Genomic DNA, 24,323 nt, shown 5'->3' on the forward strand with positions numbered 1-24,323 from the left:
TTTTTTTTTTTTTTTACTTTTTCTTCCTTGGCATAAAAGGGGGCCATATTCAAGAGACCCCTCAAGACAGCTACAGGGAAAGAAACTTCAATTTACACGATCATTGTTATAGGTAGGGTTTGACAGCGGGCATGGGAAGAAAGCATGCTCCCATTCTCTTAATGGAAAGCCTGAATTCACTGAAAAATGCTTTTTAAATGGCTACAATTAATACAATTATTCAGTATCCTTTCACAGTAACAACCCATTAAAACCCTCATGCCCTCAGAGCATCTTAGGGGGAAGAAGGAAAAATAAACTGTCCATTGCATATCAAGCTTCTGTATCTGCAATTCCCAGAAACTGGTATAAAAGCTGACAGTTAATTTACTGCCCCTAGTTATCACTAATGAGCTATAAATTTGGCTGTTAATAGTTCTGGTGTAAAACAGATAAATTATATGGCTAGTTTTAGTGAACACTTCTTACCATGCATATATACAACTTTCATTGTAAGCCCTCACCACAGTACATACTCCAGCAAGTAGTTTATTTAGGGAGAGAGGGAGGTGGCAGAGAAGTTGCCAAAAAAAAAAATTAAAAAAAAAAAAATTAAAGTGTTTTGTTGTTCCCTGTTCTGGCCCCAGATTGTTAATGGAACATGTTTGTAGTACTCAAATCCTAAGAGGAGCACTTCCTACCACCTGAGATTCTCTATAATAGCAAGTTCTCTTCAATTTGTGTCACAACATTATTTTATACCAAGAGGTGAGACATTCCCATTAATTAAGTACATATACTATGGGGGGATTAAAAAAAAGAAAATAGAGAAAGAGAAGAATACACACACACAAGACCTGCAACGGCACATTCTGGAGTTCTGAATTAAATCTTTGCTTCTGGTAGAGACTAATAAAATATCCATGAAGAGGGGCTATTAGCTGCACGTAGATAAGCTATGAGAATGAACATAAATTCCTATAGGTTGTTCTTTGATGTAAATATTTCCAAAAGTTGGGAGACAAAGTGATTAGGTCAGTTTTAAGAGTATGTATCAAAATGAGCATACTTCTGTACCACAGCCTGAGTCTTAATCACTTTTTTGTATTTAAAAAAAGAACAAACCAACAACAACCACAACAAAAAAACAAGCAAAGACTTTTCTAAAATTATACTAAAGTATCAACTGGCACAGAGTACTGCAGTTTCTGAATTACATTATAAAATTATTTTACACTATATGCCCTGGTGATCTGTATAACTGGCTGACAAAGAGGTTACCCCCCCCAAAAAAATTGATATTTAATGTAAATACTTGTTTTCTGTAAGTCATCTGCAGCATTCGCCATGAAGAAGGCCCAGTTCCAAATCCATATTTGGGAATAACACAAATAATACAATAACAATGACTCACAGTGCAGGTTCTAATGAAATCTTTTATTTAGAAGCATCACATTTATAATACTTTCCCCATATAAGGCTTGCAGTTTAAGCCTTTGCACATACATTGTTAGTGAATATAAAAATGCTTAAGCTACTTTTGAATGCTCACGCATGCAAAAAAAATTCCAAAGAAAACACATGTGAGATCATAAATCTTGCGTTGTAGGACAAATCCTACGTGCACAGCTAGGCTAAATATAAAGGGCAATAGAATCACAGAATGGTCTGGGTTGAAAGGGACCTTAAAAGGACCTTAAAGTTCCAATGCCACTGCAGTGGGCAGGGAACCTTCCACTAGACCAGGCTGCTGAGAGCCCCATCCAATCTGGCCTTGAACGCTGCCAGGGATGGGGCATCCACCACCTCCCCATAACCTGTTCAGTGCTTCACCACCCTCACGGTAGAGCTTCTCCTCATTCAGTTTGAACCCCTTACTCCTTGCTCCTGTCACTACAGTTCCTGATAAAGAATCCCTCTCCTGCTTCCCTGTAGGCTCCCTTCACATACTGGAAAGCTGCTGTGAGTTCTCCACACAACTTTCTCTTCTCCAGGCTGAACAACCCCCAACTTGCTACAAACTGCTTTCTACAATTTTCTCAGCGTGAATAGTTCAAGCAGTTTAAAGTGAAAAAAAAATACTCCCAACCCTTTATAAAACAAACACCATTCCTGAAGGTGAAGAATTACTCAAAGATCCAGAATTACAGTTCTAGAAGTGGTTTGGTATTTTGCACTGCATTTTGAACTTAACAAACAGAGTAACGCGGACAGTAGCAGGAGTGCCCAGGATGCACAAATAATGCCAAAATGTCTTGGAATTGCTGCAAATGGTAAGCTACAGTCACCACAGGGTGACAGGGGAACCTACTGTCACTCCTGCTGCTTGCTTTCAGGACCCTTGCGTTCATTATCACCCTCTTTCTCCAGCTTTTGATGGCTCCATAACCTCTCCATACTGTTCCTGCAGTAGAGCCAACAGTAAAACAAATGGGGCCTCCCTCAGGCAGAGCACAGGGAAGAACACAGGAGCCAGAACCTGCAGGAATGAACCTTTACAGCACAGTGGGGCAGCAGTGGCCAGAAACAGTCAGAAACCATTTCCACATGTGGGAAATGGTGCGAGACTGGAATCCTGTCCCCATCATTTGGCTCTATCACTGTGCAGTAATGGAATGGTAAACATGGGATACAGGGGAGTGGAGTGAGAGACTTGAGCAAAGTATTTTTTAAAGGAAACTTCTGTTGTATATAGCATGAGAGTATTTGCCACATTTTGCTTGTCCTCTGGGGCTGTTCTACCTCTGTACACACCCAGCAGTCAGAGCTGCCTTAGATGTCTACACGCAAACAAACACTACTGAAACACCATCCCTGCACACACTGCAGCAACACTCCTTCTCCAAAAAGCAGAAAAATAAGGGCATTTTACTGACATATGAGAAACCATCGCACTTTGAAACGTGAATGAAGATCACTGTCAGCTTCAGAAAGTGCAGGAGTAAACCTATAACTAAGTTACAAATGAGGAGAGGGCTATAGCTGACCAAGAAAGTACTAAGATACCTCCAGCTAGGCAGAGCTCAGCCAGGAGTACTGGCATTTTGTACCTTGGCTTGCACTTTCTGACACCATAAAGCACTCTAAAGACTACTCTCCAAAACTGGATTCCCAATCAAAAAAACTCCTGGAGTGGATAATCTATGGTTTTGGCACTAATCTGATAAATTTGTGCTGTGCTTTCCAAGGATAACAGTCTGCAACTGCTACCATTAGATTTCCCCTTTTTTCATGACAGAAAATGTGGTAATTTGGGAGGACTGCAAAGCAGTTCAAACAGCTGCTTCTCCTCAGATAAGATATTTGGGTGCTCATGCTACCTCAGTCTGCCAGATGAGTTATTTCAACAGGCTTTCATGAGCTGTTTGTCACATCCTTCAAAGATATTTTTCCTGCAGTTGCAATGAGACTTAATAAAAAGGCCTTCTGAAGCAGACTTACTGTGTTCTTTCCGATTTCAACTTTTTTGGGCAAAACAAACATAAGATACTACTTTCCCTCCTTGGCTTGCTTTACATCAGTGTAAGATGGAAGCCCACAAGAAAAACAAATTCTTTTTCAGTTTCAGTGCTTGGCTCAAAATCAAAAATCATTAGTTTAAAGCAGTAGCTTGGAGAAGAGGAAACATCTTGGGGCCAACAATATTTTTTATCGGTCAGTGAGCATCCATTAATCATTAAGATATTCCAAAGTATTTTGTCCCTGTCCAACTTGAATTTGTTTCAAAGCAGTGGTTAGTTCTGACTGTGACACTATATAATCACCTTCATGTACACACAGACCCAAGAATGCAGGAAAAAAAAAATAAAAATAATAAAAAATATATATATATATATCCCTTCCACGAAGAGTGGAACTCAAAAGAACATTTTCACAAGGGCCCAGGGCAGCGCTGAGCAGAGGGGAAATGTCAAATTATTTGAACTCTCGGGTGAAACACGGATGCAACGATGTCACAAGCTAAACAAACCCTTTAGGAAAATTGAGCAAGCGTTCCTCAGCAGCACAGGCACTGAGGTGCTGAACCGCAAATACTGCGTTTTTAAAGCTTTCACCCCCACCAGATTTCTGAATGCATGATCTCGCTGTGTTCTTTTGGCACTTAATGTCCCAGGAGAACATACCACACAGCAGTTATTCAGCAGTGCAGAGTCGGTAGGGCAATGATGAGAAGATAATAATTATTTACTTAACATCTAAATGTTTTAAATTGTGCTACACATTTGTTTCAGGAAATAATCTCTTGCACACGCTGTTCAGTTCCATCACCATAGGTTTGGGACGGCCACTGGATTTGCAGAGATTACTGCTCAGTTTTAACAGCCATCTTCACACAGTTGACAAGCTTCTGATCCTGAACTTTCAGACCAAATGTGGTCACTTGGCCTCGTCAAAAATACCATGACAAGCAGAAGAGAATCATCACGTGGGTCTCTGGCCAGGATCATCACAAAGCCCAGTGTGGGGGCAATTTTTATCTTGTAGGCTGTTGGTCAGTATTCCCTATGCTATTGGGAGGGAAGTCAGCAAGTTGCCAGCTGTCCAACAGAGGTGTTCACTTGTGCAACTGGACAATCTACTTAGCACTGCAGCAAAGCCTTCCTGCAGAGGCCATGGCCATTGTGCAGGGACACCAGAAGGGCACAGTTCTGTCTGCACCATTATGAAGGTTATAGGAATGCATAGGCCTGTACATTATGATCTAAAAGACACAGGAAGTTTAGACCACATGACCAAAGTTCAAGCTGAGCTGAGGTCATGTCTTGTGAAATGCAGGCTTGGATTTACACCCTTCCTTAAACTCAGGTATTTAGGAGAAGAAGAGGAAACAGATGTATAGTAAACAATATTTGTTATTTGACACCCTAACAGCCTGCAAAAATACATACTGAGTAATCACTAATTCCAAATGGTAAAGGGACAAAAGAAGAACTAGCAATTGCAAAGAGAAAAAAAATTATGCTGCAATGATTACAGCACTAGTGCATTTTTCAGTGTCAGTGTGTCACAACACAGCACCAAGCAAATAAACCAATATCTCCCAAGCTAGTATGACCTTCAAAAGAGATCATTTATACAAAGAAACTTTGCAATGCAAAGAAATACAATCAGCATACGGCAGGATAGCACACAACAGAAAAGCTGACTTAACAACATGGTCAAAGAGATGCTGGCAGGTAAGATTTCTACCTCAGTCTCAGCAGGATAAAGTGGGTCTTCTAACTCACTGTGCCCTGATGAGTCTCAGCACCAGATCCCTCTGTCTCCACAAGCAAGAGCAAACATGCCCATGTCCAGTGAGACCTGCTCAAAGAATGCCTATAAATCACTGCTTCTAAGTGAAACTCTGGATTTTAGTTGTGTTTCTCATTTATGTTTGTACAGTTCTTACATGAGTAAGAATTAGTCAAGTGAGGTGAAATGGAACAGCAGAAAAGCGAGGCAGGGGAGGCCTTTTGCTGCTATTAGGTTGGAAAATATCTTCAAGTATCTCACCTCCCCCTGCAATCTCTCTCCCCCTTTATGAGTTTACAACTGCAGTCAGAGCCTGACCAAATCATACCCAATGAAAAAAACTTATTATCATGATGACTTTTGCTACCCAACCTTGTTTAAAACCCCCTTTTTTCTTGTTTTGTCTTGGGTTTTTTGGTTTTGGTGGGTTTTTTTTGGTTTGTTTTTTTTTTTTTGGGGGGGGTGGTTGGGGTTTGTTTTGGGGTTTTTTTGCATGTGATTGTTAATTTTTTTTTGGGGGGGGGGGGTTGCTTGTTTTTTAATAATAAAGTTTTCATGCACTGCACTGTAAAGAGCACTCCCACAGTAGCTATCTGCCCTGCAACACTCCACCCCAATGAGCTGCCCTCTCCTCAAGTGACCTGCACAACAGGGTGCCTCTCCACCTGACAAGTGGAACACGCTGTCCCAAACAAAAAACCTTGAAGATCAAAACAAGCTTTTCTGCTGACATGGCAAAAGTTTAGGCTAAACAGGAAAACATACTGGAAGCTCTTTTTCCATTACCTTGCATTATTAAACCATCTAAGCAAGAGATAAACATAAAAGGAATTTCTTTAATTAGATAAATCAACTCCTCAGCATCTGTTGTTTAATAAAGTAAAGCAGATCAGCATGTTAGAATCAGATAATATTGAAGTCTCCCACAAACTCACAGCTGAAGCTTCTTTTTCATGCAGGCTTTTGGGTGCCACTGGCTTTACTCACTGTAATACAACACTTCCAGTTAAATGCTCACTGTAAAATGTAAAGCCAGGAACACACTGGGCCACAACAAGTGAAATTCCTTAAAATGATTATGCATCATCTTGCAAGTTAGAACAAGGCAGAACACATGCACAGGGTGATCTTGCACAATATATTTCCCTAAAGCTCTATACCATGCATTCATTTTTAATAAAACTCAAATCAATTAAAGATTATGTTTCTTGTAACTAAAGTCTAAAAAAAAATCCTTTAGCATAAGCAATATCCATTACCTTTTGCTTTTCAGTATCATGTCTTAATTGACTCTCTGAGATAATCTCTCAAGGTCACAAACCTCTGCAAAAAAGCCAAGTTAATGAGAATATATTCTTAGCCTCTCTACTACAAACCCAATCCCACTGAGGGACAAATGCATCTTACAGCTTAAAGCCAAACACTGTAAGATTGTAACTTTCAATTATGTTTGATCTTGTATGCAGTCAGATGATGGCATTTTTATTACAGTCATAAAAAAATGTGGATGTGCCAGGAAGATGTTAACACCCATCTACTCTGACATTAAGAAAACCTAATCCAAATCAAATTTTGGAATTTTAAAAAATCAAATGTAAACCTATTTTGGCAAAGCAAAAGAACCTTCTAAGCAGCACTGGGCAAACCAGTGGAGGCAAAACCCAGTGCAGTCCAGCTGAACAACACTGCCAAAGTATTCCCAATCCATCTGGGCTGGGATTGGCCTCTCCCGTGCAGAGATTGTCACTCGGCTGCAGCATGGACCGTGACTTTAAAGCAATGGGGCACCGTGGGGTTATCCTGCACACCTGTACTCTGAAGCACATCCAAAACGCATCTGGGCTTTTCAGGAGCGCAGCACTAAGGCAGCTGCACCATGCAGCACTTACCACAGCATTTACTCATTACTGAGGGTTAGAGGCTGCTAAGTAAAGTGACACTCCAAGACTAACAACTTTCTTCATTTGTCAAGTCACCTGCCGCCTGCAAGTAAACAGTCACCACTGCGCAGTGAAAGTACAAGTCCTCTTCAGACCAGCTAAGCTGTGCTCAGAAATAAAACTTACATCGTATGAAAACACACAAGAATCCACTTTAGTAAATATCAAATGCGATTATTTAAAAAAACCAAAACCCACAACCTGAAAATTCTCTCTTTTTAATTTTTATAAAATTCCTTGAACAAGGAATATTTAGTTCATTATAATCTTTCCAGTTATGGTATATTCCCTGTTACTGAGAAGATGTAACAGCAAAGAGGAAAAAAAAAAAATCAGTATTTTTAAAACCACAAAGCTAGTAAACCAACTCAGAGTAGTAGTTTCAAGCAGTAAAAACTTAAAATAATTTTTCAATCTGGTGAAATTTAAAGTAATTTTCATTCTGTGGCAGGGAGCATCACATTTAATGAGTTTAGCTCTTTTTTGTATCAAAAGCTGGAAAATAGTTAGAATAATTACCACAGGCACTTTTTCGGGAATCAGAGAATTCCTAATGTTTTATGGCTTTACTGAGCAGATCCAACTCATTTTAACATATGGACAACTCTAACCTGCCCCCACCAAATGCACTATAAAAGCAAGCCTAACAAGATTCAGAAGAAAACAAATAAGCTGCACATTTCCTACGCTGTGATCATCTATTCTTTTTGAGACAAAAAATATGGCCATTATTTCATGTACCCTGTCACAAGAAAGGAAAATAAAGGCTTCTGTTTTCACGTGGTTTTAATGATGAAGTTTCAAAAGAGGATGCAGGCTCTCTCTTACCCGTTCAGCGTGTATGACCCATTCCTCCTGAGTCTCATACTTGCAGATAAGAATCTTAGGAAAAAGTCCAAAATGAGGTGGTTTGTCCTCTGGAACACCAGAATACAGGCACCTGTGTGGTGGTTGCACTTTTTGTTCACCAGGGGATCTCTTTCCTGTCTCTCTGAGTCATCAGTGGGGAACAATTCGAAACCACCACCAGAGCCACTGAGCAGGAAGCCCAGAGGAAACTGCCTGCAGCCAAACAGGAGTCTGGAGGTGTAAAATCTCCCCAACACACCTCTCACAAATCCTTGGAGCCACTAGGGAAAAGCAGCAAAAACTCACAGAGAAGGAGTTTTTTTATAAAGTATCTAAAGCTACCCCTGCACGTAAGAATAAATTTTGTAGAAAGCTGTCATTTATCAGTGAGCTGCTCTTCTTCTGAACAGCCTGAAAGCAGCTTCAGATCTATTCCCTCCTGCTCACCAGCCCAGCTGCAACTATTGCTCAAACACTACCCCCAGAGCACAAGGCAAAACAAGAAGCCCTAGATAACAAATACTCAGCCTTTTTTGCTTGGGTGTTCCCCGCGCCCCCCCCCCCCCCCAATATTAAGTCAGAAATTACACACGTGGAAAGGGACATACGATTAGAGGTTAAAATGATTCTTTTCCTTGTAGTAGGTTAAAAACAGGCAGATCTAAAGTCACGCTCGAATGCTGCAGAGACAAATATCCTCTAGCAGTCCAGTGCCGGGCAAGCTGCCTTGCATAAATCACAGGATTGCACTGTCTCTGATGAGGCTGTTTTCCTCCCCTTTCTGTTCACCCTGCCATTGCCTGGAAGCTGTGAACCAAACAGCTGCACACAGCTTAATGCCTGGTGAGTCTACCGCACAATGCAAAAATCACTCCAGGTAGTTGTTGATCATTTACTGTCTGTGAGCAGATCAACACGCACTTAAGTAATAAATCACATGAAAAATATTTTTATCAACAGAAGTTGAAATGACCATCAGTTGTGGCCCAGGTAAAACTGCTTTAGGATAATGGGAAAACTGAACACTAGACAAATAAAAAGATTTAAATATTCACTACCTAACCAAAACAGAAGCAATCAATCCCATAGAATTCTGGCCCGAGTAAAACATTATTCTTATCTTAAAGGCTCAAATATCTATAGTCAGTATGCTTGTCAAGCCTGCAGTTTTATTTTAAGTAGTTTAACAGTTACAGAAAACCAGCCCAAAAAACAAACCAACCCAAAACAACCCCCCAACACCCCCAAAACCACTTTATTTCTTTGTAGGTACCTCAGATTATACAGGCAGATGTAATCAAGAATATCTATACACAAACGTTAAGAGAAAAAGAGTTACACTGAATTACAGGCTGAAGAAATCAACGTGGTCCTGTTGATAAAAGGCAATGAAACTGAGCCATACAAACATGCTGCATCTGCAGGACAGAAATTCTCAGCATCTGTCTGGTCTAATGTGAAGAACTGTGCTCAACCCATGGCACGCTAGCTGAAGGCAGATGTAGAATTAGCTGGAGCCCAGAGAGCATCAAGATTATCTGTCTTACAGATGCAAAAACTGAGGGAGAAAAACAAGAACGTAAAGATATAGAAAACAAAATGTTCTTCCTGCTCTGTCCATCACAAAGGCATTTGAATTAAGCAAGAAGCACACCAGGTTAGGATTATTTTGCTTGGTATGTGTGTGTATTTGGGTTTTAAGCACAGGAACAGATTACAGAGCCTGCATTATTGCAGGCCTTTGAGATGATCATGCTCCAGAGCTGGGTACTGACTAGGTGACCTCTGCAGGGGTCTCTCATCCCTACCTTCCTGCGATTTACTCCCAGTTCCAGCTGATAGAAAAAAAATTAAAATTGTGCTGTGCAACCATGACACAAACTAGCTCAAGTCAAACCAGACTAGAGCATGCTTTAAAAATTCCTCCTTAAAATAAGACAGAGTGGCCAAGACTCCAAATAGGTGCACTACATTATGAGCACAGTAGTGGCAGGCTCTGTTTTTTATCCTATACATTCTGGGAGAGAATGATACCTCACGTTCTTTTCAGCTTTACGAAGATCCTACCTATGTACTGGCTGGGACCAGGGCATAATTATTCCAGTTGCTATGGTCAGGCCCCACGGTCCTTTACGTGAGTAAAGCACGGACACATTCTTGGAAGCTTCTCAAAGTAAACTAGGACAATTTATTTGGCTAATCATTTAGAGAATAAAAAAAAATAAAGTTAACGTTAATAAATCAAAAATGCTACGTAAAGATCATTTCTAAATGCTCTGCAAGCCCATCTCAAATGAAAACTTGGACTCAGTTTTCTTCTTGGAATATGAGGTTTTAGAGATGTCACCTTAAATCCAGGCTCAGGTATGTTTGCAGCTTCACTGGAAATAAAAGATACATCTGACAGTATAACTGAATCATATATGACACGGGGCTTTTTTGCATGTCTCCTAACTTGCATTGGAGGTGCACCAGCAATATGGGAGCTGTCATAAGGAGGTGGCTGGTAGCTATTACTTAACAGCAATTAACTACTATTCTAAACTGGAGAATTCTAATTTTTGGTAATTAAAAAAAAAAAAAAATAGAAAAAAAGAACCAAAAGCCAAACAAACAAAGAAAAAAACCAAAAACACACAAAACAAACAAACACCACCACAGACCATCCCACAGCTTTTTTAAAGCACCTTTCTGGATACAAAATTTAAATGATTTACCCATGAATTTTCTGAGCACTTCACTTTCACTGGCTACCTAATTTTAAAAAAAATTCATTTCAGAATTCTGCTGTTTTTTTCGAAACTCGACTTCTGCAGAAAGATATCAATTCCTTTTCTTCTTTTTCACTCCCCCGTGCTCTTTCAGGATTGCAGCAGCACAAGGGTATGTGTTCTTTAACATCTCCATCTGAAAACTATTATAGGAAACCAGCAACTAAATATAAACTGTCCAATCAGAGCCAGAGTCAGCCACATCGATGCTGGGATCCCAAAATGCTATCATGGACAAAAGAACTTACCACAGAAACACAGCTAAGCCTACTTGCCAACACAGCCTCTTCAGAAACAATTAATTCCTGCTTCAGAGAGGGCTTCTGGAGAAATGTGTTTTGTTAACAGAGATTAAAAAGCCCCTTATTTTCAGTCAACAGAAAGATGATAAACTCGCTGAATAGGCAACTCCATGATGAGGCAATGTGCTGTAGACATTATCTCCTACAGTATTTTCAGTTAGCTGCACCTAAAGAAATCCTCTTCTCCTCTCTCTCCCTACACGTACGCATTCCAGAGACCATACACAAGCTGAATCATCCTCACTGTGGGGAAGGCACATGGGAGAAGGGAAAACATCTTTATGTCTCCTTAAGATCCCTTCTGACAAATAAAGTATTTGTACAGCCCAGTTCCCTTTTATTGCCTTTCCCAAGTGGAATCCATAAACTTTAGCACGGATTTTTTGTTCACAGGCTAAACATTCATCCAATTACTGTTCCACTTCCAAGGGGAATTTCAACAGCACCATTTGGTCTAGTTATTCTGGACATTAGCTCAGAGTTCTTTAGATAACATAAATTAGCATGGATGATTTACCATTTTCAACCATGCCCCATCTACTTTCAGCTTTGAAAACATCATTAAAAGATCTATTTCAATTCCTATTAAATAAATTCCCATTTAATAAAGAAATGTACATGTTAAGTACATTTAAAAGGCTGAGTCAGAGAATAGCCAGTCCTCCACTACTTGGACAGACTTATAGTACACTCACAACCTAATTATTCATCCAGGGGGAGCTTTGCATATGAACGAAACATCTTTCTACATCTAAAAAGAAATACTCACTAGCAACCTCAGTTCTCCACATCTGGTCAGGAAAGAGAAGAGACAGAGTGCACATATGTACCCTATTTGCCAAATCTACGGTTTTCACAAGTGTTAAAAAGTTATTTCTGCAGTATATTTATTGTCATTTTGTAGGCGTATTGTTGATCCTCTTTTGAAAAATCTATTTGAATTTGTCTATTTGATTACTAAGGAAACAATTTACTCTCTTTCTCCTGGAAAATACCCACTAACTTAATGCTTGACCTTGTTTTCTACTGTCTTGCATCATAACTTGTATTTAAGGATTGTCCAACTTAATTCCCAAGATAATCAGTGAAATACGGAACTGTTACAAGAAACAAATTTGAGGTTGCTTTTCTGGGCTGATTATACACTTACAGCACTGCACCAAAGGTCAGCCAGGTTCACTTTACTTCTACCTACTTACTTACACAATTCAGACTTAATTTAAACACTGATATTAGAGGAACAAAGATCTTACATATCACTATCAATTGTTGTTTGACAGCGAATGAAAATGTAAAGAGAATGAAATGAAAAGAGACGAAGGAGAACAGGAAAATTGACTCTAAGACATAGCTAGATGTAAATGTTACTCCCAAATTCTTTGGATTCATTTGGCATCTGAAGATACTGCTGCCTCAGCTCCAGAGCTGAAGAGATTTCTTTGCCAAACTCGTAAAGAAATCCTGTTACACTGGAGACTTTGGCTTAGTATTGAAAAGAAAGAAAAAAGCTCTGTGTGGGGACACTACAATGGTCAATATACAAATTAAAACTGTAATACATTTCCTATACCCAAAGAGAAAGCCATAACAGGCAGTCCTGATTTAAAGCAAAAATGACAGCAGCACTGAAAGGGTTATTGCAAGTTGTTTATAATAAGCAAACCAGGACAGTGTTGGAGAAAGTTACAGAACTGTAATAACAGAACAGCAATCCGCCTGGAAACGGAAAAGGGTGGGTGAGCAGTTTCTACCGGACAAGGGCAAAAGCCAGGGCTCATAAATTTAGAAAAAAATACACACCCACACAAAACGTCTCAAGTAAGAGGATATGGGATGAGGAGAAAAAAAGAAAGTAAAAGAACCACACACACCATTTTACAAGGCCTTTTGAAAAATTTTACCTAATCATTCTTAATGGGCATCTGCCCATGGCTTTATACAGGAAAGACCAAGCTTTCAGTGTGTGCCAAACTGTCTGAAACACAAACCTCTGGCACACTGCCTGCTTTGATCCCCCACTTAGGGCAGTTTCCTGGAGATAGGCTTGGAGCAAATGAACACAGGCACATCACTCTTTGAAAGGGCCAGCCAAAAGAGTTAATGTAATGTAAAGTTCGGTATTGGACTTGACGGTACTCAAATGCATTCTTTTTGATTTACTTTAAATGATCTTTAGGTTTTGAAAACAGGAGCAGCTGGGCAGAATTCAGTAATTAGATTTGGTATTAGAGAGGGATCCTTACACGGGGTTAACAAAACTACTGTGGCTAAAGAAATGCTTTAGTGGGAGGCAAAGGCTGCGCTGATTCACTCAGATGGGCACGGGGGACGACAGGTATTTATATAACTCTGGCAAAGGGCTGTAGAGCATGAAGACCCCCATTCAGATCAGCCCCCAAAACTCTGTCCATCTCAAAGGAAGGCTCATAAAGTAACATAAAAAATAGTAAGAGAAGATTGATGTTCTTGGCAAGAGCAGTGAGCAGGTAATTTAGAGCAGGCACTGCCCCTTCAGCCCAAGAACAGGAAAGAACTGTATGAGTTACCAACATGCTCCACCCAACAAGTCCCAGTCGGTATAAAAGTCTCTGCTGCAAAATTTAGCCAATGATACAATCCAGGAGAAGTCTGGAAGTACCACAGAGAGAGAAGAGGAGAGATATTTCTGAGAAAGAGACTTTAGCTAAAATTAAACACAATTAGGTACATACAAATCCCTGAAGCCTGCAAAACAAGCAGAAAGAAAAACAGTCAAGTTTTCTGTGGCACAGCTGGCTTCTTTCCTTTTATCCTCTCACTTTTTTCTTTAATTTAGCCAAGTGGTCTTACACTAAGGTGTTAAAAGCTACAAGCAATTTTTCAACTAAAAAAAAATGTTTAAAGCTACATTGGTTTTGTTAATAATGAAACAGTACCCAGATTCCAGTACAAAACCCTCATACTCAACAAGTAAAATTTTTTTAATAGAGAGCTCTTAAGAAAGTAAAGGAAGGAAAATTCTTTAAATACTTTAAGAAAGGCTGTAATTTTGGTCAAATACAGAACAAATCATTAAAAGCAGGAGGTATCAGGAAATACAACTGGATAATATGGATAATACACAGAGCAGTTTTATAAAACTGAACATATGCCAAATATAGGTGAGTACAACAGGTATACAGTATGTGCTCAGTCACTATAATATTTTAAATTTGAAACAAATGAAAAGTACCAGGCCCTCACTCTGAATCTAATTTTAAACTTGATTATGAGCTTGGTCTGGCACATCCTCCCCAGTATACTCAAAGATTCCTTCATCTCTTCCATTACCACCCCTGCTGCTGCACTGACACACTGAAGGGACTCTGGAATGCACCTCTCACACAAGGGTAAAGGGAATTTGCTTTAATCCCAAATTCAGATTGCTGATACACAGGCTTACTGCTAAGCATTATAAATTAAATGATTTATTCAAGGAATTTAACATTTACAGCTGTAAAGGAGAACAAATCTGAGAGCAGATCCTAATTCAGAAGGGACTGTGCAAAAGTAAGCAAAAATGCTTACCTGGCAAGGAACACACTGATGAACTGTGCACTTCAGTATCCAGTACCAATCTCGACAAAGGATTAATACTTCTGCACCCGTGGAATATGGTTGGCTTTCACCCAGGGAATTATGTGTGGGAACTGGGGGTGGGACACCAATGATTTACAATAAGAAAGTGTAAAACCAACACATACATTGCAGGAAAATAACTACATTCAGGAGCTTTAAGCTAATCTGTCAGTTGCTGGCTGGTATGAAGAGGACAAAAATGGAAACTTGAGTACATCTCATGATAAAATGAATAAATTCTGATCATAAAAAAAAAAATCATACTGCATTTGTAGAGTCACTTATCAGACATCCTTTATGCTTTACCTTTAGAGAGAAGCAAATTGGCTGTCTCAAAACAAATAAATACAGTATTATTTTTGCAGATTACTCTGTACTTCAAATTAATGGACATAATGGAACTGCTTCTCTGAAGTGCTAAGTGAAAAATACTTTGTGTGTCAGTGGCAAAGGCAGCAGCATAAATCATTTGAACACTGGCCTTTTTAGGTGATCCTAACAAAACCCTCGCCAAATTTGACTTTGGCTGCTGTTATTCACATTTTTGCTAGATCCTAAATGTTCAACAAAAAGTCTTTGCAGACAAATCCCAGGCATAAGTCCAGTCATCTATCCTTCAAAGAAAGGCAAGAATACTTCACCCCAGTCAGAGTCTGGACCTCATATTTGAGAGCATCAGAACATTAACTAACATTTACATAGCACTTTTGGAAATTTTAACAGCACTCTGGAAAAAAGCCCTCAATCCCTGCAACCTGTGTCAGTGATTGTTAGAGTCATTACAGTGGAAAAACCCAGGAGGAAATGGCTATAAAGTGAAGCAGATAAAAGGAAACCACTTGGAAACAGAATCAGAAAGTCAGTGCTGTTTCTGTCTTTCCCCATTACTGAGGATAAGACAACACAGGGCACGATCCACATGCTGCATTTTCATTGTGTTTGCACAGGCACAGCAGTGAATGTGAAGTAAAACTCTACTGGACTTTCAAGATCAGAGAGCTGCTAGCTAGAAAATACTCCCTGATACGAACGAAAAATTTGCTACATCTACCAGCTGGCATCTTCCACTTTGGTATCTCTCTTCTCAAAGTGTAAAGCAGGCATAACAACACTTTGGGAAACACTCAGGCAGTCAAAATACAGAGTCTAGGATTTAGTGGGATGAAGTGACTAATGCAAAGCCAAACATCAAATGAAAGAATAATGTAATTGAGAAGTCTTCAACTCTCAATTCAAACGTCAGTGCCCAGGCCTCCTGCCTTTCAAAACACCTTATATGAGAGAAGTTGCATTTGAGTTCCCAGCAACGGCCCTTCATTCTCTCATCTGTGGGCACACACAGACCTTCTTTAAACATTTTTCCTGATCATGGAACTCAGCTTTCAAGGCAATATGGTAGACAAAGTCTCAAAGATTCTTATTTTATATGCTACCATTCTCAAGTGAAAAACAAACAAACAAACAAACAAAAAAATCTGTACACCCACCACTAAATTTCATCCAAACTTTGCACAACTGCTGCCTGGCCACGCTTCTGCTTTTACAGACTTCCAGTGACAAGTAGTGCCTCGAGTTTACAGTGGGAAAAACTACAACGCAAGAAAAACCCTAACTCCTTGCCTACATATGGTATCCCATCCCCATATGCAGTGTCATATCATAAAAGCATTTAGCCTAGAAAGCTGATCTTAAATGCCTTCAGGGACATGGTAATATGCTTCTTCAGTAGCAACAGATGATCGAGGGAACAAAGCAAACAGTCCTATCTTGGGAATGAAACAGCTTCCTTCTGGCAAAAGATGGAGTAATTTAACATTAAAAGCAGAATTTCCAAGCTGCCAGTGGAATTCTTATCCTTTTACTGTGCCATTACATAGATGAAGGACAACTTAAGAGGAGCAAGTAATCTTGAAGATCCAGGTTAGATGAGAACCAGTTTTGGCTGAAAACCAAGGAGTGACTCAGTTTAAATTTTAGAAACTAACTGCCCAATTAACGAAGTCAAAAAACTTCTTACAACAGGTTAGAGTTCCCTGAAAGCCACCACGTTTTTTAGGTTTTAACATCCTTTCATAGCAAAGGTTCCTGGAAGATTTTAACCATTACCAGTTTAGGCCCATATGGAAATATAATGATCAAATACTTTTTTTTCCTTCAAGCATGACTGAGGATAGAAAAGCTCATAGCCCACTCTTTCCCCACCAAAAAAAAAAAAAAAAAAAAATCTTTTCCACCTACATATCTTTATTAAGACTGCACTTTTGTCATGCTTTCCCTCTTTACAGATTCCATTTTTACTTCTTCCAAGAATTAAAAGGAATACTAAGAGTAGAGTCATCTGGTTTAACATTTCTAGTTGTATCTACCCATCTCTTTCGGTCAGAACACAGCTTCATTAACTGCAGTGGCTGAAACACAAACGTGCTAGTCACAGAGGCTGGATCTTATGTTCGAGAGGAGGTTGGGCACCTGCTTGAGCCTTTCCTTCTATACACATAAAATAGAATTCTTATTACAGAATTTCAACTTACACATGGTGAATTTAGATAAATCTCCAGTGTTTAAAGTTTGCCGTTTGGGGTGACAATCACGAAGTTGCTAGTTTGCATTCTTGATCCAGGAGAATTAATGTCGAAACTAACCATTAAACCCACTTGAATTTTTTATTCCCGTCAGATGGGCAAAAGAGAGCCCGTACAGCGGATTGAGAAGGATGATTCTCCCTACACGCTACTCTGTAATATCTACTATTTATCTAATGTCTTCTTATTGTTGCTGTTGTTGTTTACTTCCTCATTTTGCTTGGATTTTGAGTGCAAGTTCATGTAATTTTGCTTAAAGTCACTAAGCTACAGGAATCAAAGCAGTCTTGCCCGCAGCGCTGCGAACAGGACGCAAGCAACAACTACGCTAATTAGCATGCAATTTTCAAAGGTCAATTAGCACATCATTAGCCAGGCCATTTACATCTCTGCAATGTGGGGCATTCTCCAGCTTTAGACAGCTGACTAGGACAAAACCGGATTCAATTGCTTAGGGTAGGAATTTAAACTCCAGTAGCTTGAGTGGCTCATAATGGGCCATTTTCACACCATGCCCCGGTCCCGCTGACACCATCTCCTGTCAGACGCTTACCGAGACAGAGCAGGCCTATCTACCAGGAAATGTTAACATCCGCTTACACCGAGTCAATCTCGCTTCTTTACTTTAACAAAACAAAAAAAAAAAACAAAAACAAAGGACCAATTAGCAAAAAATGCCCGGCGGTATGTCCACAGTCACATAATTTAATAAACGTAAAAAGAAAGAATAATCAGCGCCTAAAACCATCATGCCTAGAAGTAAAATTAAAAAAAAATAATAATTAAAAAACCAAGACACAGTACAGCTCGTCCTAAACTTGCTTCTACATCAATAAGCAAAACTTTAGAAAGTATATCGTCAGAGCAACATTTTAAGGGCTATGAACTAGGGTAATAAATAAGGAATTGTTTTGTCCCCTGGATTTTAAATATATACTGCACGGCCTGTACCCAAAAAGATGTACATTGACGTGATTTTGGGCGTGCAGTGCCGACGAAGCCAAGCCTCAAAAGCCAGCCGGCACACACAGATTGTACAGGCAGAGTTTCAGAGCAGGACGCACAAGCGTCTTTACAATGGCCTTTGCTCTGCTAGCCCAAACAAGCAAGCCAGGCAAAGACTGCTGGGTTCAGCTCCAGGTGAGGAGAGAAGGAAACCTCTAATAACTAGAATCCTGTCTGCCTCCAGCAGAGCTGGCATTTCTTCCCCTACCTATCCAGCTTTCCCCTTATCTATAATTTGCAGCCATATTCACTCCATGGTTGTATTTAACCTTTATATTAAACTCTCTTTCACATCAAACACCAGCACAGGGTCCTTCAGTTTTTCACGTGTCCATGTGACAATTGAAAGGGCCTATAAAGAAATGCTACAAAGCAAACTGAACGTTGCATGGCTCCTCCAGTTTCGACCTGCCTTTCACTCCAACCTGCAGCCCTCAATTCTCTTCTCTAGATACTCCAAATATTAAGAAAAATCATCACTGTGCTTTAGTTACACACATCATCTTTACAAGTCAACTTGCACACAAACCCCCTTTCTTATTTAAAAATTTGGGATAGAACATAATTCACAAAAACACTCCTATTTTTTCCTTCTGAAAGCTAATTCAATGAAAAATTATAGTCCATTGATATATATCGCCAGACTCTCCACATGCTAGAACAATAATGGATTATCTGCTTGTCTTAGAAACAAAAACCCCTCACTACATTGATAAAAAATAAGATAAAGCTCAGCTTGGAGCAGTGAAAATTAGAAATGGGTATTTTAATACTTCTGCTTTTAACCTTTTAAAATGCACCCATCTGAAGTGTAAGTGAAGAAAAGCTTTATTCTTCATAAGTGGTAAAAAACCCGAGGCTCTTCAGTTTTCTATGAAGCATTACTAGTTTTGGTCCTATACCAGACATAACAGTTTTTATAAAGCTTTGTTGCAGGTTGTCAGCATTTTATTTCATTTTGGTTTTTTTATTAACAACATTTTGTTTTACTCATAGACTGCAGTTTTACAGTAAGAATATATACATCAAATAATTAGGATCATTACAAGAGATGCCTTATCTCTACCTCTGAAGATGCAAGTGTCAAATAAATTATTATGGAGGTACCTGTGAAACACACTAAATCCAGAATCCTTGTCCATCCCTTGATTTTTTTGGCCCCTTCCAGTTCCCCCATCTCCTAAATACTTTGGACTCATGACCTGGCTTAGGAAACGGCACGGCAATATTTATTTGCTAACACAGGTCACCATTTTTATTAACTTACTGACTAAAATAATTTCAAACCCACATACTACAAGGTTTTCCCACTTAAACACATTAGAATCAGGCTTCCTGTCAAGGCCATATTTTCATTCCTTTTCACCCCCAGTTCACATATTTTGATGCAATCACAGAAACCCCAGTTAGTTCCCTTCTGTGGGACCAGCAACTCTGCTACTGCAGAGACTCCATGACAACATAGAGACAATTCACACTACAGGTCAGGCAGAAAGTAATAACGTGCTATACAGAAAGCACATGGATTGTGTGCTTGCATGAATATCTTTATATAAAATTTCATCTTTTACCTGTAGGAATTTTCTTAAAATTCCATCATTGTGCTCACCAAAAACTCTTTTGACAAATTTGACAAACCCTACAAAAGCACAGCAGCAAGTGCTTGAAGAGGAAAAGTGCCTGTTTTAAGTTTTGACTAAGCGTATTAGAAACAATTACGTGTTAATCTTTATACTGTGCTTTGCTCTTCTCTATAGACAGTGTCAATTTAAAAAGTCCTTTATTTTTCCTTGTGAAACAAAGGTGTAAAAAAACTGCCATAAACTCAACAACAGGATTTTTTTGTTGATTTTTTTTTTTTTGTCTGACTCAAAATTGCACTAAATCACTTGTGTGCTCTTTCCTCATGTCCAAAGAAAGATCTGTCCTATCCAGGTTGTTGTACTGCACTATGCTACAATTGCACATAAACCACAATCCAAGAAAGGTTGTAACATCTCTAAAATTGCTGCAGAAGTGTCCAATAGCAACCTAAAAATATCACAAGATATGCATAACAGAAAATACTGTCTTCCAGCAAATAATCAGCAATGACTCATGTAAACACAGAGAATCTACTGAAATTCCTTTTCCAGCTAGCTGCTGCCCTAAGGAAGGACTAATGACATTTGGGAAAAAGTATGCAAATGAAAAGAACATGCCACACAGCTCTTAAACTCAGCAAAGAATCCATTTTAACCCTATTCAATACTTCGTTGTTTTTTTTTTCTCCAAACAATCATATGAAGAGTAATGAGCTGGCACAGAGATCATGCTATCCACTAATTTTTTTTTTTAATCAAGTACAAGATGCATTTAAACCTATAAATTGGTATTTTATTTTGCAACATTATGCAGCTCAACTCTGTGCAATGGAGTTGGAAATGCATCCTGCAGCTGGAGAACAACATAACCTAAGCAGAGAAAGCCTGCACTCCTCCTAATTACAGATTCAAATGCTGGCTGTGTGTGGAGCCTCTGGAATAATTACAGTCTGTATGGGTACACTCTAAGGGATGATATATGGAGTAATTTAGAGAGAAACAAAAACAGGATAAACCTTCTAGCAGTAAATATATTGCTGTGGAAGGATCTACTTTTTTCCTTACAAGAAGTTTGTAATATTCATCTGGTTTTCAAATATGGAGGTATTAATCAACATTTAAATTAGATTTCTAGAATAAGAGTTGTCTAACAGGCTTTTATTTGCTGAACAAGTACTGTGAGAACCTGAAAATTACTGTTACTGCATTGACATGATCCTCATTCCAAACCTGCATCTTCTGCTCTTAGGCCTCATGCTGTAATTGCCCCATTAATTTTCAATCAAACCATAAACTACCTGTGGTGATCTCATCAAGAAGGTTGCCAGCACATGTAGCTGATTAAACAGTTGCTCTGGAAACCTCCTCTCTTACCCAGAAAAGATGTTCAGTTCTAGCTGGCCAGTGAGTGCTGACACTTGATGCACACTTCACTGCCAAAGTCAGTAATAAGAAATGTACCACCACCTTCACATGGGATATACAGTAAATATTTGAGGATATGCTCATTTTTTAGTTTTATTTTTCAGAAGTATTAAGTGAAGGAAAATTGCTCAGTTAAGCATAGAGTGTAACTTTCTCTAGCATCACTGCCGGAGCCTCCTAAGAGCATCCTCTAGGGGATAACGGCCCTGAAATCTCATGAAGAAAAGTTTATTGTGTGCACTGAAAACCTCAGTAACAGGAAGGAGCTGCTTCCACGATCACATTCTTTGAAACATCTTGAGAAATGAAAACTTATGTCATTTTCACTTAATACTCAGAGGCCAGCACAAAAGCAAAAATCATTCACAGTTATCCGGCTGGTTACCCTTAAAAACTGTAAAGCAGGGGATGCAAAAAATTTTCTCTAAGGTTTCTCTGGAGGTCTCTTACAGGAAAGATGGGTGATATGATTAGCTGACATTTCCATTCTGAGAACAATACAAAGGCTGTGCCACCCTCAGAACTCAGAAAGGAGTAACATTATTCTCCAGTATTATAGCACTTATTTAAAGCGCACTAAAGGAATAAAATATTGTAGCTCACTGACTTTCCTACGTGAGAAAAATCATTCCGGGGAACATCGCTCACTCATTTCATCATCTAACCTGACTGCAACAGACCCCACCAAAAACCACACTGAAGCAACACAGAGCTTCACGACAGCATCAAGATCGAATTTCAGTGTGGCTAACACCACTTTATCTTTCTATAAACCTGTCAGATTTCAAAGTCTCTAATATGCCAAGGGCAACAAATTTAAGTCAAGTGACCCTTTGTACAAGAGAAAGAGATGCAAATCACTAAGAACCCCTGCAACAAACAAGTAAGATGCCCTCAAGTACATAAAGCAGTAAATGGAGGGATATTCAGGGCTTGAAGGAAAGGCTGTGCACCTTGTAATACAGCTCAGCAGCTCTCCTTATCTGCCCCTCACCCTTACCAGCACCCGTGACCCCCAGAGCAGCTCCCCTCCTCCAACCCTCCTAGTCTCAGACACTTCCTGTCTCCAGTGGCATTTATTTTCAGCCCTCAAGATTCCTTTCTATACGTTCCAGGAACCCTCTAGCCATCCTCTGTCCAGATGGCAGACTACAGATGAAGGGAGCAGGGTCTTGGAGAGTCTTTTCTTGGCCTGCTTCTCGGCAGCCTGCTGGAACTCGGAGGCAGGCTGAGTCTTGCACAGACAAGGCTCTGTTGCGCTGCAAAAGCCCTTCAATCCCTCTCCACAGTTTTTCTCAATGCCCTCTTTGTCTTCAAACAAATTTGTCTTAAACCTTTTAACGGCCTCTGCTTTCCAGGGGCACACTTTACACAATCTACTCCCTACAAAGCTGCGGAAAGCCAATAAAAGGGCAAAGGAAAGGGGTCTGAACAGACAACCAGAGCCTCAGTTTTTACTACAAAGCAGATGCTACTTCGACAAGCAGATGCAGAAGAAAAAGGTAGATGATAGGTCCGAGTCCTGTTGAGCCCTGTCATCTGCAGGAGATTTTCTGAAGCGTGACAGAAGCACAAATTTATTACTCACTTTTATTAAGGATCATCACCCTACAATAAACTGTTTTCAAACCCTGACTGTCCCAGATCGCTAGTTCTTATCTCTGAGACAAGAGAACCAAATTATTCTGTAATCGCAAAGACCAACAGAGCATCTCTCTTGCCAACATTATACATTCATGTACAAGCTTCAGAGAATGATTGACATCCCTTGAGAAACTAAAAATTTTACCAAAATAATTTTTTAAAACAATTTGTTAATCCTTTTTTTTTTCCTTTCCAACTGAAGCTTCACTGAACAACAGTTTCACAATTTTTAGGAAGATCTACTGATGACTGGTTTGACTCTATTCATATCAAACACTATGGCATTACCTGATTTATTATATATATATATATATAATGAAACACTATTTCCAAGAGCCAAGAAGGTTTAAATCTGAAATAAAGCTGGATACTTCATAGTAGAATACATTTAGGCATAAACTGTTCCAAAATCAAATGCAGTATGCAAAGCCAGTTCCTCATTTAAAGACTGGAGTTGTCAGGAAGGCCCTAATGTAGCTCTTGGCTAGAAAGATTACTTTAGGAAATGAACTGCAAGAGAAAGAACAAATTGCAGAACTTCAGTAAAACCTAACAGGGGTAGGAAAGAAGTTACAGACAAACTTCCACAGCACAAAAAATTTCCCAATTTCAGATAGGACCTTAAAAATCCAGCACCTAGAAAGAAAGGAACAGAACAGTGAAATGGTGGCAAAACACGTCTGTCTTTTGAAGGTCAATACAAAAATGTATCTTCCTTGTGGGGGAAAAGCAACACAATCTAGAGGCACCACAGTGCCACTGTGACACTGGCAGTGGCATTTTTTCAGTCTAATTCTTGTTCTTTAACTTTACCACTGATTTTGGAAGCTAGTTAACTATGTCCTTCTATTGCTTTCATCATTTGCATGTCATAATACAGCCTATGAGATGTTGACTTAGTCTCATTTTGACCAGAAAGTAAAAAACCCATACAAAAACTATCTTGAAGAAAATTCACTGCTCCTTTATAGGACACTTTGAAAACACAATCCTATAAATAAGCTGTATTATTTACCCTGGCTAGATTTTTATTGCATATACTAATGTTTTTATTTTTCTTAGAATTTGTACATTAATAGAAAAGAGTCTTTTTCAGAGACATGCATAAAAAATTTATAGGTAATCTCAAAATAGTTCAAATGCTTTCCAGATTACACCCCTTAAAGCAAAGGAGTTATCTATTTACTAGTTAGGATAACATACTAAATGCATGATAATATCCACAGCTCCTCCCACAAACATTTAGAATTGTCTCATTGAGATTTATCTGCTCTTATGAAATATCGACTGTGTGATTTACAGTCATTTACTGCGTAATAGGTGTAGCTGATAAACTGGTTTTAAGTTTTATCTCTTCCCTTCTTAAGTTCCTCAACAGATTAAAAAGGTGCAGCTTCATCAGAGATCATTT

At 39.2% G+C, this 24,323-nt stretch overlaps 1 protein-coding gene across 2 annotated transcripts in view; it reads right to left on the reverse strand.

The window, feature by feature from the left end:
• Positions 1–24,323, reverse strand: part of MOB2 (MOB kinase activator 2) — a 115,969-nt gene that overhangs the window by 47,210 nt on the left and 44,436 nt on the right. The window contains exon 1 of one of the 2 annotated variants that reach the window (XM_040067910.1): positions 7,983–8,035. The exons of the other annotated variant lie outside the window; for it this stretch is intronic. Within the exon in view, the coding sequence (XP_039923844.1) occupies positions 7,983–8,020 (38 nt within the window). The 5' untranslated portion in view covers positions 8,021–8,035. Of the gene's footprint in view, positions 1–7,982; positions 8,036–24,323 lie in introns of those variants that run through there. 2 annotated transcript variants of the gene reach the window in all.

The sequence above is a fragment of the Hirundo rustica genome, chromosome 6 (assembly GCF_015227805.2).
Source record: "Hirundo rustica isolate bHirRus1 chromosome 6, bHirRus1.pri.v3, whole genome shotgun sequence".
NCBI classification, from domain to species: domain Eukaryota; kingdom Metazoa; phylum Chordata; class Aves; order Passeriformes; family Hirundinidae; genus Hirundo; species Hirundo rustica.